The sequence below is a fragment of the Canis lupus genome, chromosome 3, assembly GCF_003254725.2.
Source record: "Canis lupus dingo isolate Sandy chromosome 3, ASM325472v2, whole genome shotgun sequence".
NCBI classification, from domain to species: domain Eukaryota; kingdom Metazoa; phylum Chordata; class Mammalia; order Carnivora; family Canidae; genus Canis; species Canis lupus.
Genome location: NC_064245.1, coordinates 74942389 through 74965910, shown reverse-complemented (window position 1 = coordinate 74965910; position 23522 = coordinate 74942389). Strand labels below are relative to the sequence as shown.

The 23522-nt window shown below is 43.8% G+C and overlaps 1 protein-coding gene across 1 annotated transcript in view; it reads left to right on the top strand.

The window, feature by feature from the left end:
* Nucleotides 1-358: 358 nt before the first annotated feature.
* NWD2 (NACHT and WD repeat domain containing 2) overlaps nt 359-23522 on the top strand; it is a 174574-nt gene continuing 151410 nt past the window's right edge. Inside the window, 1 exon segment of the mRNA XM_025436945.3 lies at nt 359-607. Coding sequence (XP_025292730.1) covers nt 457-607 — 151 coding nt within the window. The 5' untranslated portion in view covers nt 359-456.

The window sequence follows — 23522 nt, the reverse complement described above, 5'->3', positions numbered from 1 at the left end:
CCGCCCCTGGAGCCGCCCCTGGAGCCGCGCCTGAGCCCGCGCCCCGCGCCCCGCGCCCCGCGGGAGCAGGTGTCCGCGCCGGCGGGCCGCCCTCCGCGGATAAAGTTTGGCGGCTGGCTTCCGCTCGGTCCCGGCGGGCGCGGGCGGGGACATGGGCGCGGGCCGGGCGGCGGGCGCGGGCGCTTCTCCGCGCGCGTAGCCGCCGCCAGGCTGAGCGCCCTCCGGCCGCGGCGCTGAGCCCCGGGGGCGGCCCGGGGGCCCGGGGTCCGCATGGCCGCTGCGCGCCGGCCCGAGCTGTGCGCCCCGGAGCTCGCCGGCGGCGCCTCGGGCCCGGGGCGGCTCTGAGCCGCGCCGCCTGCGGGCACCGACCCGGCCGTTCCGCGGGGGCGCGGGCAGGAACCGAGACCAGGCGGCGGCGGCGGCGGAGGCGGCGGCTCCTCCTCCTCCCCGAGGGCGATGTGGCCGGCAGGTGCGGGCACCAGGCTGCCCTGTCCCCGGGACTCTGCGCTGCGGCGCGCGGCTTTCTGCGGGAACCTCTCCGCCCTGCCCACTCACCTCGTGCCCGCCGGCCGAAGCGTGCGGGTCTTCATCAGCGCCAACCCTGAAGGTGAGCCCCGGCGCTCGGGTCCGTCCGTCCGTCCGTCCGCCCCCCGCGGAGGCCGCGGCTGCCCCAGCGGAGCGCGCGGGGACCGCGCCGCAGCCACTCGCGCTCCCCCTGCTCGGGCCCCGGGCCCCGCGCCCTCGGCCGCCCCCGGGACACCCAGTGGCGCGCCCCTCCCCGGCCCGGGTGCTCCTCTAGCGCGAGCTCGGAAACGTCCGAGGCAGAGTAGCCGACGCTTCTGGAAGCTCATCCTGCGGCCCGGCCGCCCGTGCTCTCGCGGCGGGTTTCTCCCGCGGGGGTCTCGCCAGCGCGACGGGTGGCGCGCTCCGGCTCCGGCTCCGGCTCCCGCTCCGGCTCCCGAGGGAGGGCTCCCCGCGCCTGCCGCCCGTCCCCGGCGGGGCGGCGGAGGGAGCCCGGGGTTCCCTGGCGCCCGCAGACCGAAGGGCCGCGGAGGCTGAGCGGGAACCGGCGGCGAGGCCCCGGGCTGGGCGCGCGCTGGCCTCGGGGAGGCGCGCCGGGGTGGGCTGAGCTCCCTCGGGGTCCGCATGGCCTGCTCCCGCCGGCCCCGGGTGGGCGCCAGACGCAGACTTGGGGATCTGTGGGTGGGTCGTGCCCCCACCAACCCCCCTTTTTTGTTTTGCTCCACACCGCCTTTGAGTTCTAGGACTTGAACGGTAACTTTCGTTCCTTAGCAAGTGCAGGGCAAGTAGGATGCATTAGACTTAAACTGGGTCAGACTGCAGGAATTGCTCCTTTCTAGACAAAATGTTCGGCCCGCAGGAGAAGTTTGTAGGGGACTTTCTTAGGCTCTCTAACAGAAAAGGAAAAGGAGAAGTTAACAGTCATGAGATGCAGTCGTTTGCAAAAACCCAAGACTTGGTTGCTTGTGAAAAGCAGTTGGAGAGGACTACAAAGAGTAATTTTCTAAACTAGGTTTAACAAAGGAAGCTCAGGTGAAGTTTACTTATGACAAGGGGGTTGAGGAAAGGAGTTGATCGCTCCCAGTAATTCTAGAAGGAATCTATACTTTTGAGATGGGGGTACGACTGTCCTATAAAGTTTACAGCTCACTTTCACAGAATTGAATACTTCAGGAAGGCATTTAGGAAACTACTGTGCACTCTTTTAATATCCTCTTAAAATCTCAGGGATGGGGAAAAAAAAAATCTCAGGGATGTCTTCCAGGATTTTAACTTAAATCTGAATAAAGAAAACCATGGAGATGTGCAGGCTATTTAAAGGGTATGAAAATCTGCAACTTAAGGGTTCAGTGTTTTGCTTCTTTTATATGGTGCTGAAACATTTTATAGGTGGTTGAGAGAATTGTGTTAGAAAATGTTTAGTCTTAAAATTTTCAGTTCTAAGCTTAAAAGAAATCTCATGGGAAGTGTTTAAGTCTGCTGATGTAAAACCAGCTAAATTCCTGGTTTTCTTTAAATGTGTTGCTTCAAAGGAATGTGAGAATTTTAATATGATCAATAATTTTCCCTTTAAACTTGTATTTCCTTTAATTTTTTTTTATTTATTTATGATAGTCACAGAGAGAGAGAGAGAGAGAGAGAGAGAGAGAGGCAGAGACACAGGCAGAGGGAGAAGCAGGCTCCATGCACCAGGGAGCCCGACGTGGGATTCGATCCCAGGTCTCCAGGATCGCGCCCTGGGCCAAAGGCAGGCGCCAAACCGCTGCGCCACCCAGGGATCCCTGTATTTCCTTTAAATAAAAAACAACGATCATGAATTTGTCAGCTTAATATTGAATTAATATTTAAGATTAATGTCATTTTTCTTAAGCTTGTACATGATTCTTCAAAATTTCAAGTTTCTTTAAAGTTTTACCATATATTAATCTTTGAGCAAACAGGAGGAGGGAGGCATGAACGGTTTATGTCTCCTGGTCACCATTTGAGCTGGAGAGCTTGCTCATTGATCCAAAAGGACCAGAAATGTGACTTCTACCTAAGAAGTTGAAATAGGGGCAGCATCTCAAATTTTATTCAATTGGAGAGTCGAGGGTATATTGAATAGAAGAGACAGATTTTTTTTTTTTTGACTTGTACATGAAACCTTGCAATCTTGGTAAATGCTCTATCAGAGGCAGCCCTTTACCACAACATTTTTATGGATGCAGTTCAGGAAGCAAATGGTTGTGTTTTGGCTAGATCCAGTATTAGATTCTTGGCCAATACCCAAGAGCCTCTCCACTGTCCAATTAAGACAAAGAACATTATGTCATGCTTTTCTTTACAAGTGGAAATCAATTTATGTTCTAAATAAAAGATGCTTTGTGTTGAATTCCTAGCAATATGTTTAAGAATCCAGCAAGGGTCTCCCTTAGATTATTGCATTAATAGGTATTGTTTTAAAAGGCTCCTATGGACTTTACCTATCAGTAGTAAAGGTAATATATGTCTTTTGAATGTAAAAATTACTTTCTCAAATGTTAGCTCATTCAGTATTCTAATTTTGATTTCCATTGTCAAATCCTGTGAGGATGGTGGGCCAGAGGCTGTTCTCCCTGTTTTACAGATAAGGAAACTAAGGCTGTGCCTGGGGAAGCTACTTGCCTGCACTCCTTATAGCAGAGTGAAACAAGGTGAAGCCCCTTCAGGGGACTCAGAACCTCCCTCTTGATACTCTTTGGCCCAGCCTAGGTTCCTGCCAGATTTCTGTGAAGTATCTTATCCCTACATGGACAAGACAATCAGCTGGATCCAGTGGATGAGTGTTTTTCTTACTCTTGAATCCTGACAGCCAGAGCTGATAGCAGGAAGGGACCATGGCTGGCTGCCCTGACCCACTTCACTTATACCAAAAGGTAGTTTTAAGGGTATTCAAGGAAATTTCAGAATGTTCTGGACTCTAAGGGACTTGTTCCTGTCCAGAAGTTTATCTACATCTGGCCAATCCCTACCACATTAAAGGCACTGGAGAAGAACCAGTGTGTGTCAGGGTGGGGGGGTGGGACGGGGGGGGTGATGGGAGGATGGGAATAGAGTTTTACCGGATTCTCTTACATAGATAGGCAATGGACTTCATCTAGTCCCACCTTCCACACAACATAGAAATTCCATCTGTGGCATCCGTATTAATCCTTGGAAGTCTTCTTGTCATTTAGCCACTGTCTCTCTGCCAAGGATGGCACTTATACCTTCTTGAAACAATGATTCTAAAACACATATAAAATCTTCCACTGTGATTAGCCTTAATTGTTCTGTGAATATTCAAGAGGAGAGGAGCCAGCACAATTTTCTCCCTATGTTGAAATTCACTAGGGCCTAATAAGTAATCTCTTTGCCTCAAATCTTTTTTTTTTTTTTTTCCCTTTCTTTGCCTCAATTCTTAACCAGTTTAAAACAAAGTAAGTCTTAGCTTGGGCTGCTGCAACAAAATACCATAGACTAAGTGCCTTTCGCAACAAAATACTATAGACTAAGTGGCTTTGGCAGCTTATTCCTCACCGTTCTGGATACTGGCAAGGCCAAGATTGAGGTGTGGGCAGGTTTGGTTCCTGGTAAGGGGCCACTTTCTGGTTTGCAGTTGACCATCTTCCCACATGTGTCCTCACATGGCAAAAGACACAAGCTCTGGTTTTCTTTTTCTTTAGAAAGGATGCTAATCCCAGGACATCTGGGTGTTTGAGCATCTGCCTTTGGCTCAGGGCGTGATCCCAGGGTCCTGGAATGGAGTCCTCCGTCCTCCATGCATGGAGCCTGCTTCTCCCTCTGCCTGTGTCTCTGCCTCTCTCTCTCTCTCTCTCTCTCTCATGAATAAATAAATAAAATCTTTAAAAACCATTTTAAAAAAAAAAAAGGATACTAATCCCATCCTAAAGACCTCATATAAACCTAATTACATCCCAAAGGTTCCACCTCTGACTACCCTCACATTAGCTGTTAGGGCTTCAACACATGAAAGGAGGAGGGGCAGAAACATCAAGTCCATAACCTTCTGCCCCTGCATACCCCCAACAAATTCCTGTCCTTGTTGCATACAGATTCTGTTCATTCCCTCCCAACAACTCCAAAATTCTTGACCTGTTCCAGCAACAACACTAAAGTCTACACCCGACAGTCTCCTCTAAGTACAATCTAAATTTGCTATGGATGGAACTTCAGATATGATTTATCCTAAGGCAGGATTCTTTCCTGCTGTGAACCTGTGCTGTGAAACCAACATTATGTGCTTCCAAAATGGGATGGTGGGACAGGCATAGGGTTAGCGTTCTCATTCCAAAGAAAGATGAAGGGTCCCAAGTAAGTTCAAAACCTAGCAAGGCAAATACCATTTGGTCTTTGTTCTTAAGGCTCTTGGAATAAACCTCTTGGTTTTGAAGCTCTGCCTTCCATACCCCTAGGGTGGCAGTTCCACTTTTGTAACTCTCTGGGGAAGGAGTGGCCCACTGAGACTCTAAGAGGCTTTGGACCCATGCCGTCTGCCCTGTTGAAGCCCTGGTGATACCTTCCCCCAACCTTTATACCAAGGAGGCAGCCCCGATCTCCAGACCTCCTTTGGGGTCGTTCTTCCTTTGTCTTGAAGAATCACACATACGCTGATGAACAGCCAAATCATCTAGTCCTACAGGATCTAAGAAGTCTGTTGGCCTTCCTTCCTTTGAAACGGTCTCTGTCTTCCTCAGTTCCAGCTGACCTTGTTTATAGGGGTATAAACCATACTAATTTCCTCATCAAATGGTTGGTCAGCCATACCCTTGGTGTTCTTTTCAGAACAAGCTTTGTCATTTTTTTGTAATAGGGATAAGCTGAGCGTTTTCCAGATCTTTAAGTTCTGATTCTTTTTTGCTTAATTCCATTCTCAATTCCTCCCCTCGCCCCCCACCCCAATTTACTATAAGCACTCAGGAGGAACCAAGCCACCCCTTTATCCAGCTGCATGGCTTACAAGGACTACCTTCCACAAAACACTAGAGCACAGTTCAGCTACATTGGTGACTCCTTTACAACACTCCCCTTCCGTCTGTTGTGCAATAACACATCAATGGCCATATTCTTCTGTTCACGATTTCTGTATTTTCTAAGAAGATAGAAGCTTTCTCCACTTTCCTTTCTGAGCCCTCCACAGAATTGCCATTAACTGTCTCTTCGTGGCAATCTTGGCATTTTCTAGCATGCACCTCCAGGCTCTACCCATTATTACCCTGTTCCAAAGCAGTTTTCAGATGTTTAGGTATTTGTTACAGCCGCATCCACTTCTTGGACCAAAATCTGTCTTCATTTCATAGAGTTGCCATAATATTTCGCACAAAGTGGATTTTAAAGAAAAGAAATTTATGGTCTCATGAATCTGGAGCTAAAAGTCCAAAAACAAGGTGTCAGCAGGGTCATGGCTCTCAGGAAGAGTCCTTCCTGGTCTCTTTCTAGCGTCAGTAGCTTCTGGTGGTCCTTGATGTACCTTGGCTTGTAGCTTTGTCACCCCATGTCTTCCTCCATGGTCACAGGGAAGAAGGTCATGTCATCATGTGGTGGAAAGAGAATTGTATCTTGTCCTCCTTTTATAAAGATAGTAATCCCATCATGGAGGCCCACCCTCATGACCTTGTCCATACCTAATTACCTCCCCAAGGTCTCACCTCAGGATACCATCACTTTTGGCGTTGGGGCTTCAACATATGAATTTAGGGGAACATAACCATTGACTCTATAACAGGTAAAGTCTAATATAGAAAGAAGGCTGCGTGATGCCTTTATTACTGCTAAAAACTGATGCAAGCTCATATTCCTTTGTCATCTTTTGGGCCAGATGTGATTTTGGAATTCCATATTTTTTTAGGTTTTAGAAGAAAATGGTGCATGTGCTGTTGATTATTTAGGGTCTGGGGTAACACCCCATAATAAAATATGAATATGTCTATGAGGAAACTTTATTCTACATCAGTGTTCTACTTTCTGCAGTGCTGGAAGGTTTTTATCTGCATTGTCCTATATGGTAGCATGAGTTAAATTGGGCTGTTGAGGCTTTGAAATGTGGCTGGTATGACTAAGAATCTGAATTTGTAGTAGAGTATCTAATTTAAATGTAAGTAGGTACAATGAGGCTACTGGCTACCACAGGCAACACAGAGCTCTAAGTGGAGAAACCAGGACTTTATCTGTAGTTTCATGTCTGTTAAGGTCAGGTTTTTGTGACTCAGGTCACTTAAGGTTTTGCTGCCAGATGAATTGGGGAAAATTTTTTGTTTTCAGTGCTTTGAGGATTTTGGAAGTGCAGGTAAGGACTGTGGACCTGTCTGAGGGGGGAATATGGCTTTTTCCTTTAGGCAAGTAGGGTTTTCTAGTACTGAACCTCAGGATTCCTTGAACTTACTACCCCCACCCCCACCCCTGCCCCAGTCACTCAGGCAATGCACAGGGCGTAAACCTGTCCCTTCCCCCAACTGCTGGACAGAGTTGACCCTTTTACTATTGAAGACATGGAGGAGCAGAGAAGAATGACAGGTTCACTTACAAGAGAGAACGAAGGGCCTGGGCCATTTGTGTTCAGATTTTCCTTCCAAATGCATCCCTCTGATTAAGACACTTCCCCCTGAGAAGTACATAATGGCCCTGTCCAGAGCTACTGTGCTCCTGGATTTCCCTCTGTGTGTTGGGAGACATTGGAGAAAAAGATGCTCCCTGACACCTACTTTTGCACATTTTCCTCACCCAGTCTGATTTATGCACTGGTCATCTTTGAGAATCATGCACATCTGTCCACAGCATTAATGATCAGATGCCTTTCCCATTTCCACTTAGACTTTGTCCTCTGCATGTCTTTGTATCTTCCTGAACTCTCTCCTCTATACTTTCGGGGTCTTGGTAGGAAAGCTTGTTCTCCATTTTGACACAAGCCACGGTAAAGAGAGAAGTATTTTCCCTACATTGCTGCAACCAGTATGTATTTTACTGTAGCTTCTGCTCCAAGGCACTAGACAGAAAGATGTGCATCAAGAAATTCATACGGAAGCTGTGAATACTCTTCACTGTGTTCCTCTTACCTTCCCTATAATGCTAATTATTTCTAAGGCTCCCAGTTTTTTTTCATAGTTTTGTGAGTAATTAGAAAAAATACAATTAACACAGCAAAATCCTATCTATGTGGAGGTGTGTGTGCGCGCGCGCACACACACACACACTCACAGCTGTTTGATGCCTCAGAAACGTCTTAAAGAAGAATATACTGAACCGTTATCCTATGATAAGTGCACATAACACTTATAATGCATTCTGAAATTGTAGAGGTTGTGTCTTCAAGTCCTTGAACAAATGTTATTCAGGCAGCAGAAAATGCTAGATACAGGTGCAGACTGCGTAGCCGGACTGCCTGTGTTTGCCTCCTCAATCCACCATTTGATGCTGTGGTTCTTTAGCAGGTTGCTTGGTTACTCTTTTCTCAGTTTTCTAATCTGTAGAAGAGAACCCACAGGAGTGCCTGCCTTGCAGGGTCACTGAATGAGTATTGTAAAGCGCTTAGAATAGTGCTGGGCACATAGTAAACATGAAATCTGTGTTTGCATTTATTATCCTTATTATCTTCATTACTAGTTTCTGCTGTGATCCAGACACTGTGCAGGTATGGAAAGATTAAAAAGGCATTTCCTGCCCTTGAGGAAATGCAGTTGTAGGGGCGTATCAGTTAGAATTCCATAGTAAAACCAGAACCACTCCAGATTCTTCAGGGATCCCAGCAGTCCCAAAACTCATTGTAAGGATCCAGTCAGTGAGTAAAAGGGTCAGCACTGGGCATTTAGGTCACCTTGCCAAAGCTGTCCCCTAGAGGTCTGGAAACTGTAGAAGCCACTGCCAGTTATCCTTGCTGCGTACCGGGTAGCTGGCCAGATTCTACAAACACGCACATCTGCTGAAACCACACGTCAGCCACCACAACTCACGGCAGAAGAACTTCCCCTGTGCCCTTGCTGCCCAGGCCTCATGCAGACACGCCCCCCTGGCAGAACCAGAATTGCCCCTGGACCCTTGCAGCAGGTAAGTCTGGGAACTTCCAGACTTCCAGCCCTTATACCGCAGGGAGCGAATGACAAGAAGTGCTAATGGATGCTCAATACCAAGAAACAGTATCTAGTCCAGGGAGAAGAAGGCACACTTTGACTTACTCAACCAGGAAATATTCATGAAGCACCTCCTGCATGTGGAGGGCCGTTCTGGTGCTTAGCATACAGCAGTGACAAAACAGGCAGGTCTCTGTTCTCGTGCAGTTGACGTAAATAGTGTATGTGTTGAGTACCATGCTAAAGATATGAGCATGGCATTAAAGTGACAGGAGGCGTAAGCCAGCATGGAGCTCAGAATGCCGGTTGGGAGGCTCCCCAGAGGACCAAAGAGAGCCAGGTGTAAACGCTCTCCTACATGGTAATCAAATATGAGGCAAATGATGAGGAGATCTCTGCAGGATATAGAAAGAGATGATCATTATTCAATGAAGAGCTTTTATCCCTTCAAACAAGAGAGTGGAGCTGATGTCTTGAGGTGATACTACCACTTGTCCCTTAAAGGTGGCTCATTCAGAATGACATGTGAAAGAAAGCAGGGCTTGGAGTGTAGAGTACACTCTACAAATAGATTGTGACTTTATGGTTTAGTAAATCATCTACAGCTCTTTTAAAAATCTTGTCACACTGTAGCCATGACACCATTTGCTGTTTTAAAGGGTGTGTGGCAAATTTGCATTTTATTTGTTTCAGTTGTCTGCAGCTTATTGTTAACTTATTTGTTCCGGTTCTCACAGTTCTGTACCTGCCTGGGAATTGGATCAGGGCTTGGCCTGCAGAAGACAAGTAGCTCTGTTCCACTGAGCCATTGGCTCCAGTGGCTCAGTTGACTCGTTCAGCTCAGCCTGGGTGGAACTGGGCTGGAAGGTTCAAGGCGGCTGCACTCTGTCTGGCACCTAACGTGTCCTCCGTGAGGGCTTGCTCTCCAGCTTTTCTTGTCATTCAGGAATCTAGCCCAGGATTCATTGTAGGGGATTGGCTACTCTAGAGAAAGGAAATGGAAGCTAGCAGGTCTCTTAAGTCCCTGGAAGTCCTAGGATGTCATTTTCCCGTGTTCTTTGTCTGCAAGTCCTAGGCTAGCCCAGATTCAGAGGGAGAGGAAATAGGTCTTTGTATGAGGAGAGGCAGGTGCATATGGGGGGGGAGGGAATTAATGGTAGCCAATTTTGAAAGCTACCAAAACTCCAGTTATATTGTGTAGTTTCTTTGGCTTTTGTCATAATTAGGTTAGGAGAAAATGCATGAAAAGTGAGGAAACTAGTGCCCTGGCATATAGCAAGTGCCCAACAGTGTTAACAGTTGTGACGATCACAGTTGAGTTTTGACTCCATCCACAGTACTCTTCTAGAACCTTCCATATTCTAATCTGAGAAGAACCAGAGTCTGCAAATAGGTAAAAATACCACCATCAATACCACTAGAAAGGTAATAATGGAGAGTATTTTTTGTGCTGCCGAATACTAGACATCAGAATTAGACATTCTTTGACCCCCACACTGGTAGGGATTGGCCTCCAGGGTGGGGTCTGCCCCAAAAAAAAATTGAGCCTGGAGAAGAGAGTATGACCCATATTCTGTGTGGACAGGTAAGTTCCTGGTGGAAGGAGTAAGTAGGTGGGCTGAGCTTGCCTGCTTTACTTTTCCCATATTTTCAGTCAAATAAGTCATCCTTTCAACCCTCTCATCCCCATTCCAGGAAGGGATCTCATGCTCCAGAAGAAACCCTCAGAGGAAGAAGCTGAGGTTTCTCCCCTAACCTAAATCTTTACCTATTTCAGTTTTAACATTTGTACACAGTGAGATCCTTTAATTATCAAAGATCATTTACATCATGTATCTAGTTTGACATAACCCAAATTATATCACAGCCAATATCTGATACAAGGGAAGACAGTAAGCTATAAGGTGTGACATAGTTTGTATGCAGTAATAGGAACTACATCAGCTATCAGTGTCAGCTTCATTAGGTAAGGGCTTCACAAGGCCTTGGGAAAAGTTACTTCATCTCTCTAGAAATAGTAAGTTGTTTTAAACCACTAAGTTTTGATACTGGGTAGTTTGATACACAACAATAGACAACTGAAAAAAATAAAGTGCACCCTTGCAAACACCCTTTAAAATGGCAAATGACACAATTCCTACAGTGTAACGGGAATGCATCTACAGGGTAATTGGGATTGATAAAGTAGGCTCAGAGTTCTTTTCAACCCAAAACATCCTAGAAGTTTTGTCCTTCATGGTCATGTGATTCAAATCAATGTAAAACTTGGGAGTAGTTCAACAATATACATACATGCTGAGTTATAGACAGTCACTCTAGAAGAAAGTCTGGTGCTCCTAACTAAAAAACAGACACCTTCATATTGCTTCTTCAGAGCTTCCTCTTTCATCCTATTTTTTATTGAAATCAAACAGGATTCATTCTGCAAATTAAAGTAAGTAGGCTAATATGGAATTAGAAAAAGGATCTGTGGTAGGAAGTTAATAAAAGGATAGAAACTACAGCTTTGGATGCAATTCAAAGGGAATAATACCCACTTCTAATGAAATGCTTCCTGGAAATCTCATTTTCGATCCAAAATATTTCCTTGGCTTTAACATGGGTACACTCAAAACAAAGAGCAAAGCCCAGATGCCAGGTGTCTTGTTCCAAGAGTGATGACAGTCTAACTCAGAAATGAAACCGCAAAATTAGAAGGAGGTCTTTCATAATGCTTAATCTGATCCATTATGGATAGTGTCAGAGAGATTCTTGCCGCTGAATAGATTCCCTTCAGAATTTATTCTAAGCATCACTGGCAGTATTTATTAGATCTCCATTGTGTACAGCTGAACTCCTCTCACTAGTTGTTGTGGAGGGGGACAGAGAAAGTACAAGATTCGTGCTATCTTCATTCTTTAAGTTCCTGCAGCTAGGAGGCAGGACAAGCACAGCTACCAGAAACACACTGTGGATGATTCCAAAGGCCACTTGGAATAATTAGAATGGAACTGTGGTGTCCGATATCCCGGTCAGGCACAAGCTGGTCAAATTTAGTCAAAAGGGAAAGACTGGGTTGTGTCAAATATAAGATCTAGACCTCGGTACCGTCGTGGAGTGGCTGCTGGGAAAACTGGGCCAGCTGTCAATGATGAGAATAAGTCTAGTTCCAAAAGGAAGGTGCAGTTTTTGAAGAGAAATCATTTGTTGCCATAGAGTTGAGCAAAGAAGCTTAGTGAGCACATGTATGCTGAAATTTAATTTCCTCAAGTGTCAGAAACTTAGAGGAGTTTACACAGATAATAACTGGAGGGGTTTGGGCAGGTGGAAAGTATGAAAGTAGAGGGAAAGTTTGGGCACAGGACTGCCATCCTGAGATAGGGAGTGTGTGGGGAGGGAGTAGGGGTGGCAAGAAGCATCTGGCAAAACCAAGGCAGGATCCCAGCCCCTAGTCATAAGGTGGGACTGAGGTCCTGGGACAAGGTGCAGGCTCCTGTTGGGACCGGAACCCAAGGCCAAGGCTATAGCTGCTGCCTGAGTGATCCAATCCTGAGTCTCAGAGGGTTGAGAATATAGGAAAGTAATAGTAAATATTTCCTGGCTGATAATAGCCAGCACTGTAGGTGGCGGGAAGTATAGTTCTGAATATCTCAGAGAAAAGATGCAGGGGCTAGGCAGCAGGAAGCCTGTTCAATAAAAACAAGGAATTCAAAACAATGTTTGAGAGATTAGAAAGACTTGATTGTCCTAGTTGAAGACAATGAGGTGTTCCAGAAAGAGGGAAGAGGATATATCCTGGAAGTCCAATTACTCTGATTGCTTAATCATTAGTGGCGACTAAAATGTTCTGCAGCCACAAATGTGTTGGGACCACATCCGTGCTCAATGGGAAAGAGAACAGAGATTGATTAGTAATGTTTCCTGTGGGTGAAGAATGGAGTGTGCTCTTGTTTCGTGCAGGGAATTTGCAACTGTGAACACTTGGAAGGGGGGGGGTGGGGTTTTTTGGTTTGGTTCCTTTGGCCAAAGCAAAAGATGACAAAGCCAGAGTGAAATAAGAAAAATTGAGAAGTGAGAAATTTTCTTGACCAAATGATAGAACTAATAGAATCACCACTTTCTAAAGAAGGAAAAATGTGCTGAGGCTGTAAAATAGGCTGAAAATCTACTGCATGTTGATAGAACCTGCATACTAGTTAGTTGCTAAGGAAAGGAAGTAGTTCAAGCAGATAATCTAACCCAGTTGACAGGATTCTAGAATATTCTCTAATTACAATGGAATTCAGGGCCACCTGGGTGACTCAGTCAGTTGGTTGAACATCAGACTCCGTTTCGACTGAGGTCGTGATCTCAGGGTCCTGGAATAGAGCCAGCAGGCTCAGCACAGGGTCTATTTGTCCCTCTCCCTCTGCTCCTTCCCCACCCCCACCCCCCTGCATGTATGCATGCACTCTTCTCTCTCTCATATAAATCAATAAAATCTTTTTTTAAGAAATGGAATTCAGAAACCTCTGAGGTCACTCTGATAAAAAGTGATGAAGTTAATCAAGACTATCAAATGTTCAAGGAAAAGAGTAAATCTGAAAACACTAAAAAGACCTGAAAATAGAGTTCCCTTTTAAGCCAAGGTCTCTATTCAGAAGCCTGAATAATCTACATGGAGAAGCAGTTGCAGTAACAATAAGGAGAATTTGTAGGAAAAATAGGAAAAGACGCAGACCTTCCCACCTCGGAGGGTTTGCTGTTCGGGGGCATTCATCTGCAAAGTCATGGGGAAATGTGAAAGCATTCATACAATAGGAATTTCACAATTTAATCAAATCACTGTTGCACCTGAAATCTTACGCGGTATGGGGGGTTTTGTCACAAGGCCCTTAAGTATTTTGGCATGCAACCCACTGAAAGGAGAATCTATGATTTCTTAGATTGGGGATCTCCGGCTGCTGTTGGCCAATAGAAAATGGAAGAAGTGGCACTGCACAGGTCCCTGGGCCCAGATTTTTAGAAGCTGACCACTTCCACTTTCTGTTTTCGGAAACACTTGTTCTTCAGAACCCAGGCACCCCATGGAGACACCCCTAAGAGAGAAGCAGCAAGCCAGCACCACCTTGCCAGAGAGGAGGATGCACTGTCTTGGAAGTGGACCTCTGCTCACATGTTGAGCTCTCCCAGCTAAGGCCTTGTGGAGCAGAGACAAGCTACCCTTCCCTGCTGAACCCCTGCCAACATTGCAGATTCCAGGGGAAGGCGCATGTTGTTCTAAGCCAATGATTTTGATTTTTTATGCAGCAATAGAGAAATTAATAAAATAAAACAAATGCATTATAGTGTACTGGCTAAGGTGAAAGAACTGGAGGGCTAGAGTGGGTTTTGAATTCTGAGATTTGTTATAAATTTGTGTAAAGTATTTAATCTCCTCAGGCTTCATTGTCCTTTTTGAAAGTTGGACATAATGACTACCTTATGAAATTATTGTGGGAAATCTATGAAATGCCCAAGCAACTAAAACAATGCCAAGTCCAATAGCAAGGACTCAAAAGTTTCTAGGTCAGAATCTGTTAAAAGCCCTAGAAGATGAAAGAAAAGACATAGAAGGGTTTCAAGTGAATGAGAATTACTCGAATAAGTTGTCTTTGTGAATTGTGGCATGAAATGGTCATTATTTCCAGATTATGCCATCCACATAATCACATATGCTTTTAGCTTTAGGCGACTATATAAAAACACCATTTTTAAATGATGGTTTAACACATAAAAATGAATTCATCCCACATTATAAGGTATTAAGTTAATAAGTTCCATCTCTAAATAATAGAGCAGAACTACATGTTTTTAAAAATTAGCCCCCAATACTCTTTTAATACCATGAATAACAAGCAGATTTCAATAAAATGACATTCAGACAGAAGAAAAAGATAGCACTTCCACCTTTTAATGTAAGGTGTGCTCTGATCTTACGCTAAATACCTTAATTTCTTTCATACATAAAGAATCCCTTAAAAAAAAAAAGGAATCCCTTTAATGTTGCTTTAAATCTATGTAAAGTCTTGTCCTTTTTTCCAACTCCTGTTAATCTTTTAGACTTAGACCTTGATGCACAGTTTGCTGTGATGTTTCAAAGCACATGTGGTGCCCACATTCGTGAGAAAGGCCATTCTTCATAAAAATGAATACTCCCTTTAGGGAGGATTGCAATCCTCCCTAAGAGAGAGCAGTATTAAATCCCACGTATAACTGAAAAACAGTTTCATTCCACGTGGTCATATGGTAGATTGGCCCAACTCCTATGCACGTTGATAATTCTTACTGCGTGTGTGTAATGGTCATTGCAAACCCACATTATACTGAGCAAACAATATAGGTTTTCCTGTCCGTGTTGGTGTTTGGGGTAGAGGGGGATAGAGGCGAGACGTGAAGACAAGGGAGGAGATGGGTCTCTTGAGTGAGTCACTGCAAGGTCCAGGGATAGGTAGATGACAATTTGAGTCTGGAAAGGGCTAATCTTTCATTTGTTCATTGATTCTACTCTGCAGATCTCAGACTAGAATGAGAGAGAAGACTCTCGAATCTAGGAGCTTTGGATCCAAAACAGTTTTGTTTCATAAGTTTAGAATTTGGTTATAGTAGAAAGTAGATATTTTAGGGAGTCTGGTCCCTCCACCAGGGTGGAGGGAGGCTGTGAGGCCTCCATCCTTTATATGCCTTGTATAATAATCTGAAGAAGAAGAAGACAAAATTGAGGGCTTAGCCAAATGCTTTGGTTCTTTACTGAGATTTTTAAAAATATTTGAAGCTCTTAATCTTTTGTTTTTCTTCTCTTTTTCCTCTCAGAAATTAGTCTATCTCAACTATGTCAGAGAGGAAAAAATAGGTTTTGTGGCGATATCATGAGCAGGATCAAAGCAGAGCTGTGCTCTGGGGGCAGCTCCAGTGGGTTTGTAAGTGGGAAGGAGAGCTGAGCTCCCTTTTCAACACATTTGCTGACCTCAAATGTGTATGCATGTTTCCTCTTTGCCAGCACCTGCATCTGCCGTGGGGCTGGCAGTACAAATTTCTAGGCTGTGAGTTTCCTTTGACACCAGGGCATCCCAGAATCACAACACCAAAATTCTAGATTCAGCACTGCCCAGCGTTTACCACCTGTGTGACCTGGGGCAGTTTCTAGAGCCTTGAGTCTCAAATTTCCTTTCTACAAAAACAAAACCCCTCTATTTTATATTTTATGGAGTTCTGATGATTAAATTCTGTTGTTGTATACAAACAGTGAGCTCTACATAGACATGAAGAATTATTCTTTTCTTAAAAACTCTTTCAGGGATGCCTGTGTGGCTTAGTGGTTGGACGTCTGCCTTCGGCTCAGGATGTGATCCGGGGTTCTGGGATCCAATTCTGCATCAGATTCCCCGCAGGGAGCCTGCTTCTGTCTCTGCGTATGTCTCTGCCTCTGTGTGTTTCTCATGAGTAAATAAAATCTTAAAAAAAGAAAAAAGAAAAACCTTTTTCAAATGCACAAGTTGTAAACTGACTCTTAAACCAATATTAAGTGACCGTTACAGTGTGATAAAGTAAGTAGCATGTAGTATACAAACTATGTGCCCAAGAGATGCTCCTTAAATTTAAAGACCCCTTAAGAGAAATGGAACTGGAGACAGGGATACATGATGGGGGCAGTCTCCTTCTTGCCCTGGTCCTCCTAGGTATTCCTACCATTGCCAGGACCAACTCTAGTTCCCAAATCCCATACCGCTCATGGTTCTATGCCTGTTGTCTTGGTCCCTCCCCAGCAAAACTAACCCTCTGTCACTGTACCCAAACTCCTCCTGCCTGGATGGCTCCCCTACTCCTTTATCCCCAGGCCAATAGGGCCTCACCCAGAGGCCAGCTAGATCCCCACAGGGCTGGCTGTGGAAGCCCAGCCTGAGAGTCTCCAACCCCCAAGGTCCAGGTTCCCTATTAGCTACATTCCAGGCATGTCGCTCCCCATCTCCTGCTGTAGCCACTAAGGAGGGAAGTGGGGGAGAAGGATGCCTTCCCATCAGAAAATCAGGGTTGGGGATGAGGTGAGAAGAGATGTCTGTCGTGAAACTGGAGCATGGCAGGGCAGCTTTAAATTCTTGTGCATTCTTCCCAAGAACAATGAGAAATCACATACCCTAGTGTTATGGTCTAGCTACATTATGTGTTTGGGGACCACTTAGGCACCTTGCCACTTTCGGAAACATTATTTTTGTGGCAAACTGCATTTTGTGTTCCATTTAAATCATGTGCAATCAGGCTTCTGTAATAGCCATTTACAAGTTGGAGAGATGTGTTTTCACCAGAGGCCTCCTCTTGCTTTCTGATATCCTCATGTGTGCATATGGGAGAATGTTCTTGTCCTTGAGACACTATGAGGTGGGATGAGGGGCATACCAGGGACCGATACGTCTGGTTTGGACAGTAGCTCTCTGACCTTGGGCATCCTCTCCGGGGCTCTTTCCTCATCTATGGAATGAAGTGGATAAAAAAAACAGGACTTCTGGGACCTCTTCCAGCTCCACTATTAACATGATTCCACTTCTTTGAAACTCCCCAGCAGTTCCATTTTGTTTTATTTCTGTTCAGAGAGAGAGAGTGTGGGGTCTTTTTTTCCTGACTTTGTGACTGTGTCTCTTCCATCTTCTGCAGAAAAGCAATAATATTACCTGTCCTCCTGGCCTCAGAAGTTTGTCATGATAATAGATGGGAAAGCACTTTTGAAACCACTGCATGAATATGCACTATTGATTGGAATGTGGAAAGTATAACAAAAAGCACAAGTTAGTGGGAAATGTCAGCAAGATTTAGAAACTCTGACCAAAGGTTCAGTAATAAGCTAGATAACATGAGCAGGATGAAATGTGTGAAAAGGGCCTTTTCTTTAGGCCAACAAATGAGACTTTTAAGTTGATAAAAATCATGGGGCTTTGGGTTGAATATTAACTCCCACATGGAAGGGATTGATAGTCTACCCCCAATCTTTTTTAAAAGATTTTATTTATTTATTCATGAGAGACACAGAGAGAGAGAGGCAGAGACATAGGCAGAGGGAGAAGCAGGCTCCATGCAGGAATCCCGATGTGGGACTTGATCCTGTGACCCTAGGGTCACGCCTTGAGCCAAAGGCAGATGCTAAACTGCTGAGCCACCCAGACGTCCCTCTACCCCAAATTTTGTGGTGGAAACCATTATGTGTGCACATACCACACCCAATACATATGGGGACTAGTGAGTAATAGAGATTAAAGATTCAGAATCTGGAGTTGGAAGCACTTGAGTTTGAGACTCGCTCTGTGCCATTTTCTGACTCTGTGACCTTAAATTACTCAGTTTCTCTAATCCAAGATTTGCTTATCTCTAAAATTGAAAATATCATGGGATTTTTATGAGGCTTTAATGAGATAAATCTTGCAAAATACTTACCTCATGTCTGGCACTTAATGAGCTCTCATTAAATGTTAAGTCATACTATTACCATTATTAGCTCCATTATCTCTTTACCTGAGAGATGCTGACAGCTCAGCTGGGAAAGAAGTGACATCAAGCCTGGCTTACCTAGTGGCCAATCATTCAGAGAGAAAAAAGTACTCATCCGTCAATGGTATTTTTGTTGCCCACTCGCTATGAGAAGGAAAGATTTGTGACATGATGACACATTTAGGAAACATTTATACTCTTATTTTTATTAAGCCAGAATGTTTATTTCCAACTGTCTGTCAAGGTTGACATCTTAAGAGGCCATAGTTATCATAAACATTTTTAAAAGTGCTTTTGTAGAATTATCATCAGAAATAAGTTTAAAGCCACAAGAATAGGCATGCCTTCTTCCTTTACAGTCAGACCCCATTTTTAGTCAGAAATTCACAACAGTCATTTAACAAATATTTATTGAGGGCTTTCAGTATACAACCACTGTTCTAAGCTGAAGATAGAATTTACCAATGCTAAATAACTGTGTTTATTTAACAAACACATTACCTATACCTCTTGTGGTTGTCACATTCTGATGGAGGGACCATATTGTAAAAAGGCAAATACGTATGTTTATAAAGTTTGTGGAGGTGATGGTATATATTGTGAAGAAAAATAGAGCAAAGTAAGGAGAAAGCATTTGGGGTGTGTACTGTCTCCCAATTATGAATGGTCACAGACATTCTGTCTGGGGAGAGAATATTTGAACAGAGACATGAATGGAGTGAGGAAAGGAGCCAAGCACTTCTGCCAAGAGGTAAACATAAGAAGGAAGCAGTAAGTGCAGAGGCCCTACAACATGGCATGCTTTAGATGTCCCAAGGAGCAGCAAGATCAGTGTGGTAGGAAATAGATGGAGATAAGGCAGTTTTCACAAAATCTTATACCCCCCATATGTCAGATATCAATCAACCAGAACAGATGACATCTATAAGCAACCAGTAAGCTGAACTTAGTGTGTCTCTGCCAAGCATCAGCCTTGGTAAGCAAAAAGATCAGGGAACTTAGGAAGGCCAGATAATGTGGGGCCACCATGGTCTCTCAGCATAATTTCTAGGCTTAGCTCCACAAACCAACTTTACCCATTATAGATAAGGGTTATTACTATTTATTTCGGGGAGTACATTTATTCATTGACTCAGGTTATTTTAAAAAGTAGTTCTAGGGGCGCCTGGGTGGCTCTGTTGGTTGAGCATCCAACTCTTGGTTTCTGCTCAGGTCATGATCTCAGAGTTGTGAGATCAAGTCCCCACGTGAGGCTCCATGCTCAGAGGGGAATCTGCTTGAAGATGCTCTCCCTCTGCACCTCCATGCCTCCACCCCCACTGTCATGGGTGTGCATGCTTTCTCTCTCTCTCAGATAGATGGATACATCTTTTTTAAAAAATATTTTCAAAGTGATTCTAAGAAAACTTCCAGGCACATTTGTTAAACCTGATCTGTATTTGTTTTTAATTCAGCAGTTCAGCAGCAGTTCAGTAGGCTAAAAAAAAAAAAAGTGGAACCTAACCTGCATCCCCTGACTACCCCGGCTTCTAGGAACCAAAATGGAAGGGGATGAGAGACATAACTATTGAATGTTTGAAGGCAGCAGATGGCGAAGTGCCCTAAACCTCGGGAATAAGACAACTACAAGAGAAGAGAAAGCCACCTATTCATATGTGACCTGGGCAGATCGGAAATCTTCTCTGAGGTGGTAGAGGTTGGGGTCAGCCTTGGTCTCTTGGTGCTGGGAAGTGGCACAGGCTGCTCCTTGGTATATCTTTAGGTAGATTCCCTGCCATGCATTTTAATTAAAGCACTGAGGAAACCTGTAAAAAATTCCTTGGGAGGAGTAACCAAGGCAGCAATTCAGGAGCCCATTAAAAAGTTGATGGGATGGGGACTGCCAGTACTAGCATGTCTAACTCTGTGAGGGCAGCCCCAGCTGTGAGATTGATGGTGGTCAACATCTCAGAGGCCTGAGTGAATGTCACCTAGGGCATCTTGCAGCCCAGCAGCAGCAGCTGTGATGTGACCCCCATCAGAGACAACCAGGGACTGCATGGTACAGCTTTCACAGCTGCTAAGATCCCAGGAAACCTTGTATATATTAGACCTGTAATTTCAGCAGGTAAACCTAAGAGCCCACAAGGAGAACACATTAAGTTACATGTTTCATAGCAGGTCCCCAAGATGACCCAAGAGTCTCATACTGGCTATTACCTTTTCATGAGAAGTCATGCACTCATTCATTAAAGAAACACTGCATGCCCACCACATTCCCTTCCCCAGTCTGGTTTGGAGGCTAAGGAAGCAAAAGCTTTCCATGTGTTAACCATGACAAAGAATCATGTGGCTTTAGGCCCTGGAATCAGAAAGCACTAGGTCTGGTATCTAGATCCCACCGTGTTGTGGCCATGTGTCATCTTCCTCAACTTCTCTGAGCCTGGGTTTCTTATCGCTGATACGAGGCTAAAAATAGTATTACTTATAAACTTTGGATGAGGATTAATGAAATAGTGTATGGAAAGCACTTAGCACTGTGACTGGAATAATAGACACACTAACACTAGCTGTTCTGATGATAATTCAGAATGGAAGTAGAATGTGTGAGAGAGAGAGAGTTGGGGATGAGGAGGAGGAGGAAAAGAGGAAGGAAGAATATTAGGGAGAAGAAAGGAGGAGAGAATAGCCAGGAAAAATACAGAGAGGAAAAAAATTAGAGGTGTGCCGAGCTGTGTGAAGACAAAACATCCAAGGTCCTTATAAACTTTTAACAGAGAAGATATTTAAATACAAGAGAATAATAGCCTGGTTTGGGCCCTAAATTATTTTAAAAAGAAGTGATTTTAGCAGTAGTGTTTTGGAAGGTCTTTGGATGTGATGAAAGATTGCCTTTATTCCTGACCATTTACTAACACTTTCTGAACACCCCTCAGACAGGATAGCAGTTAGAGAGTGCTAGGGTTGTATCTGATTGTTACTCTGATGGAGATTCCAGAGTAGGACAACAGGCCAGTTGATAGTCATTCCATTCATTTCTGATTGAACTAACCAGACCAGACCAAGGGAGATTTTGGACTCACGCTCCTTCAATCTATCTTTCCACTCCCAGTGCTAACAGATAACTGTCAGCTTAATTTAGTGCCTGGCTGAATTCAGATGTGATAGGTGATTATTCTTTATCAGTCACTAGCTATGTAATAGGAAGACATGGAAAATTGGAGCGGCTCACTGAAGGTGACATAGCTTCATAAGCCTCCTGTGTTCCCAGCATTTCAGAAAAGTTTGCTTTGCTTTTGGTGGATGTGTGATTTGTAAAGTTTCTCTCCCTTAGGTAAAATGATGTTTCTCTATCCTCCATCATCCTGGAGTCATGTTGTCTATAATTTTGAATTTTTATAACCAGCTGACTGACCTTTTTCCTAAATAGGTCATTTTGTGGTACAGTCAGTAAACTTGGTGTTCTGGGGATTTTTGCCCAAGGAGGTTGAATATATTTATGTCTGGATGTGTCCATATGTCAAACAGATATTTCAATCTATATTTGAAAGCTGTCAAGGTTGTAGCATTACAAAATTCCCTGCTCTACAAAATGAAATGAAAACAAATACCCTTCGCATATAACTGGATATTTTCAAAAGTTCAAGAAAGATGTAAAAGTGAGGCTTTATTCAATAAGAAAATCATTAGCAAAAATATAGGATCTAGCCCTTAATCATTAATTCCATTATATCCTATATATATTTGCAAATACTTAATTTCTTTTTAATTCCTAAAGACATTTCGATGTGTATATGTTTTAAAATACTATAGTCATCTAATACTATTTTCAATCAAAATGACACCTATAAGATTAAAAAAAAATACAGAGCATTTGTTTTTGTCATTACTTTTCTGCCATAAGAATTATACTGTCAAAATATGCAGGAGTGTTTACTGCACAATCTGTAGGGTAGAATGAACCTCAAAATAGTTCTCTCTGCCATTAAGTACTTAAAATGACACAAATTTCAATAATATTAAAATCACATCAAAACAATTATATCTCAAGCCCAGTCCAGCCTATTCCATGATTTGATTGTAAAAGTTTTAACCCTTCTAGAAAAGTAGACATGTGGGAGGAAAAGAAGGAATCCTTGGTGATGGTAATGACAATATTGAATAATTCTTTTTTTGAAAAGGGGTAAGTCCTCAAGATTCAGATATCAAATGCTATAGTACTAACAGGGTGCACTGTTGTGAATTATACAAACTAGTAAGATTTAGTTGACCCTACTCTGAACAATTTCTGTATAAAGACTCATAGAAGTATGTGTCATGGGATTTCTATCCAGGAGCTTGCAATGTAGTTACTAACAATGATATTTGAAGTTAGAAGGCATCCAACAAATATGAAACATTTTAATTAGTTTCTTCTTCTGTAATAAGCTACTACATAGTGGCTTATAACAACACAAATTTATTTTCTTAAAGTTCTGGAGATCAGAAGTCTGAGCTCAGTTTCTCTGAGCTAATGTCAAGGTGTTGGCAAGGTTTGCGTTATTCCTGGAGGTTCTAGGGGAGAGTGTTTTCTTGCCTTTTCCAGAGTCTAGAGTCTGTCTGTATTTCTTGGCTCATGGCCTCATCCAACTTCAAAGCCAGTAGTGCATCGTCTTCACATCTCTCTCTCTCTCTCTCTCTCTCTCTGACCTCTGCTCCCATTGTCCTATCTCTACCTCTGACTCTGCTTTCATATTCACACTTCCTCCTCTCACTAGACCCTTTTGCCTCTCTCTGGCAAAGACCCTTGTGATTCTTGGGCCCTCTAAGATAATCCAGAAAAATCTCTCCATCTCAGTTTCTTTAGTTTATTCATATCTATAAAGTCCTCTTTGTCATATAAGGTAATGTTCCCTGGTTCCAGGGATAAGATATGGACTTTGTGGCGGGGGACATTATTTAGCCTACCACAACTTTAGGCAACCAAAAAAACCACCCTTGCAGCCTCAATTTGAAGGTACTATAGTAAGTCTTTGTCTTCAGCTTCATTCCCCATCAAACCCCTAAGTTCATTGTTTCTGGCTATAGTCTTGTCTGACCTTTTCTCTCCTCTCTGCCTTTGTTTGTGAAGCCTCCTGTCTCTCGCTCACCTTTTTTTATATTAAATTTTATTTATTTATTCATGAGATACATATAGAGGCAGAGACATAGGCAGAGGCCACAGGGAGCCTGATGCAGGACCCAATCCCAGGACCCCAGGATCACAACCTTGCCAAAGGAAGATGCTCAACAACTCACCTTTCTGAATCCTACCCTTCCTCTAAGAGCAATCTCTCATGTGGTAGTCTCCCTTCAGTACTTGTGACTTTCCCAAATCAGCCAAGACAATTTTTTTACAGGTGACAGAAGCCTATCTCAAATTAATTTAAGCAGGAACTGGAGATGTTATTAACTCAAGTAATCGAATTGTGTAGAGGCAAGTCAGGG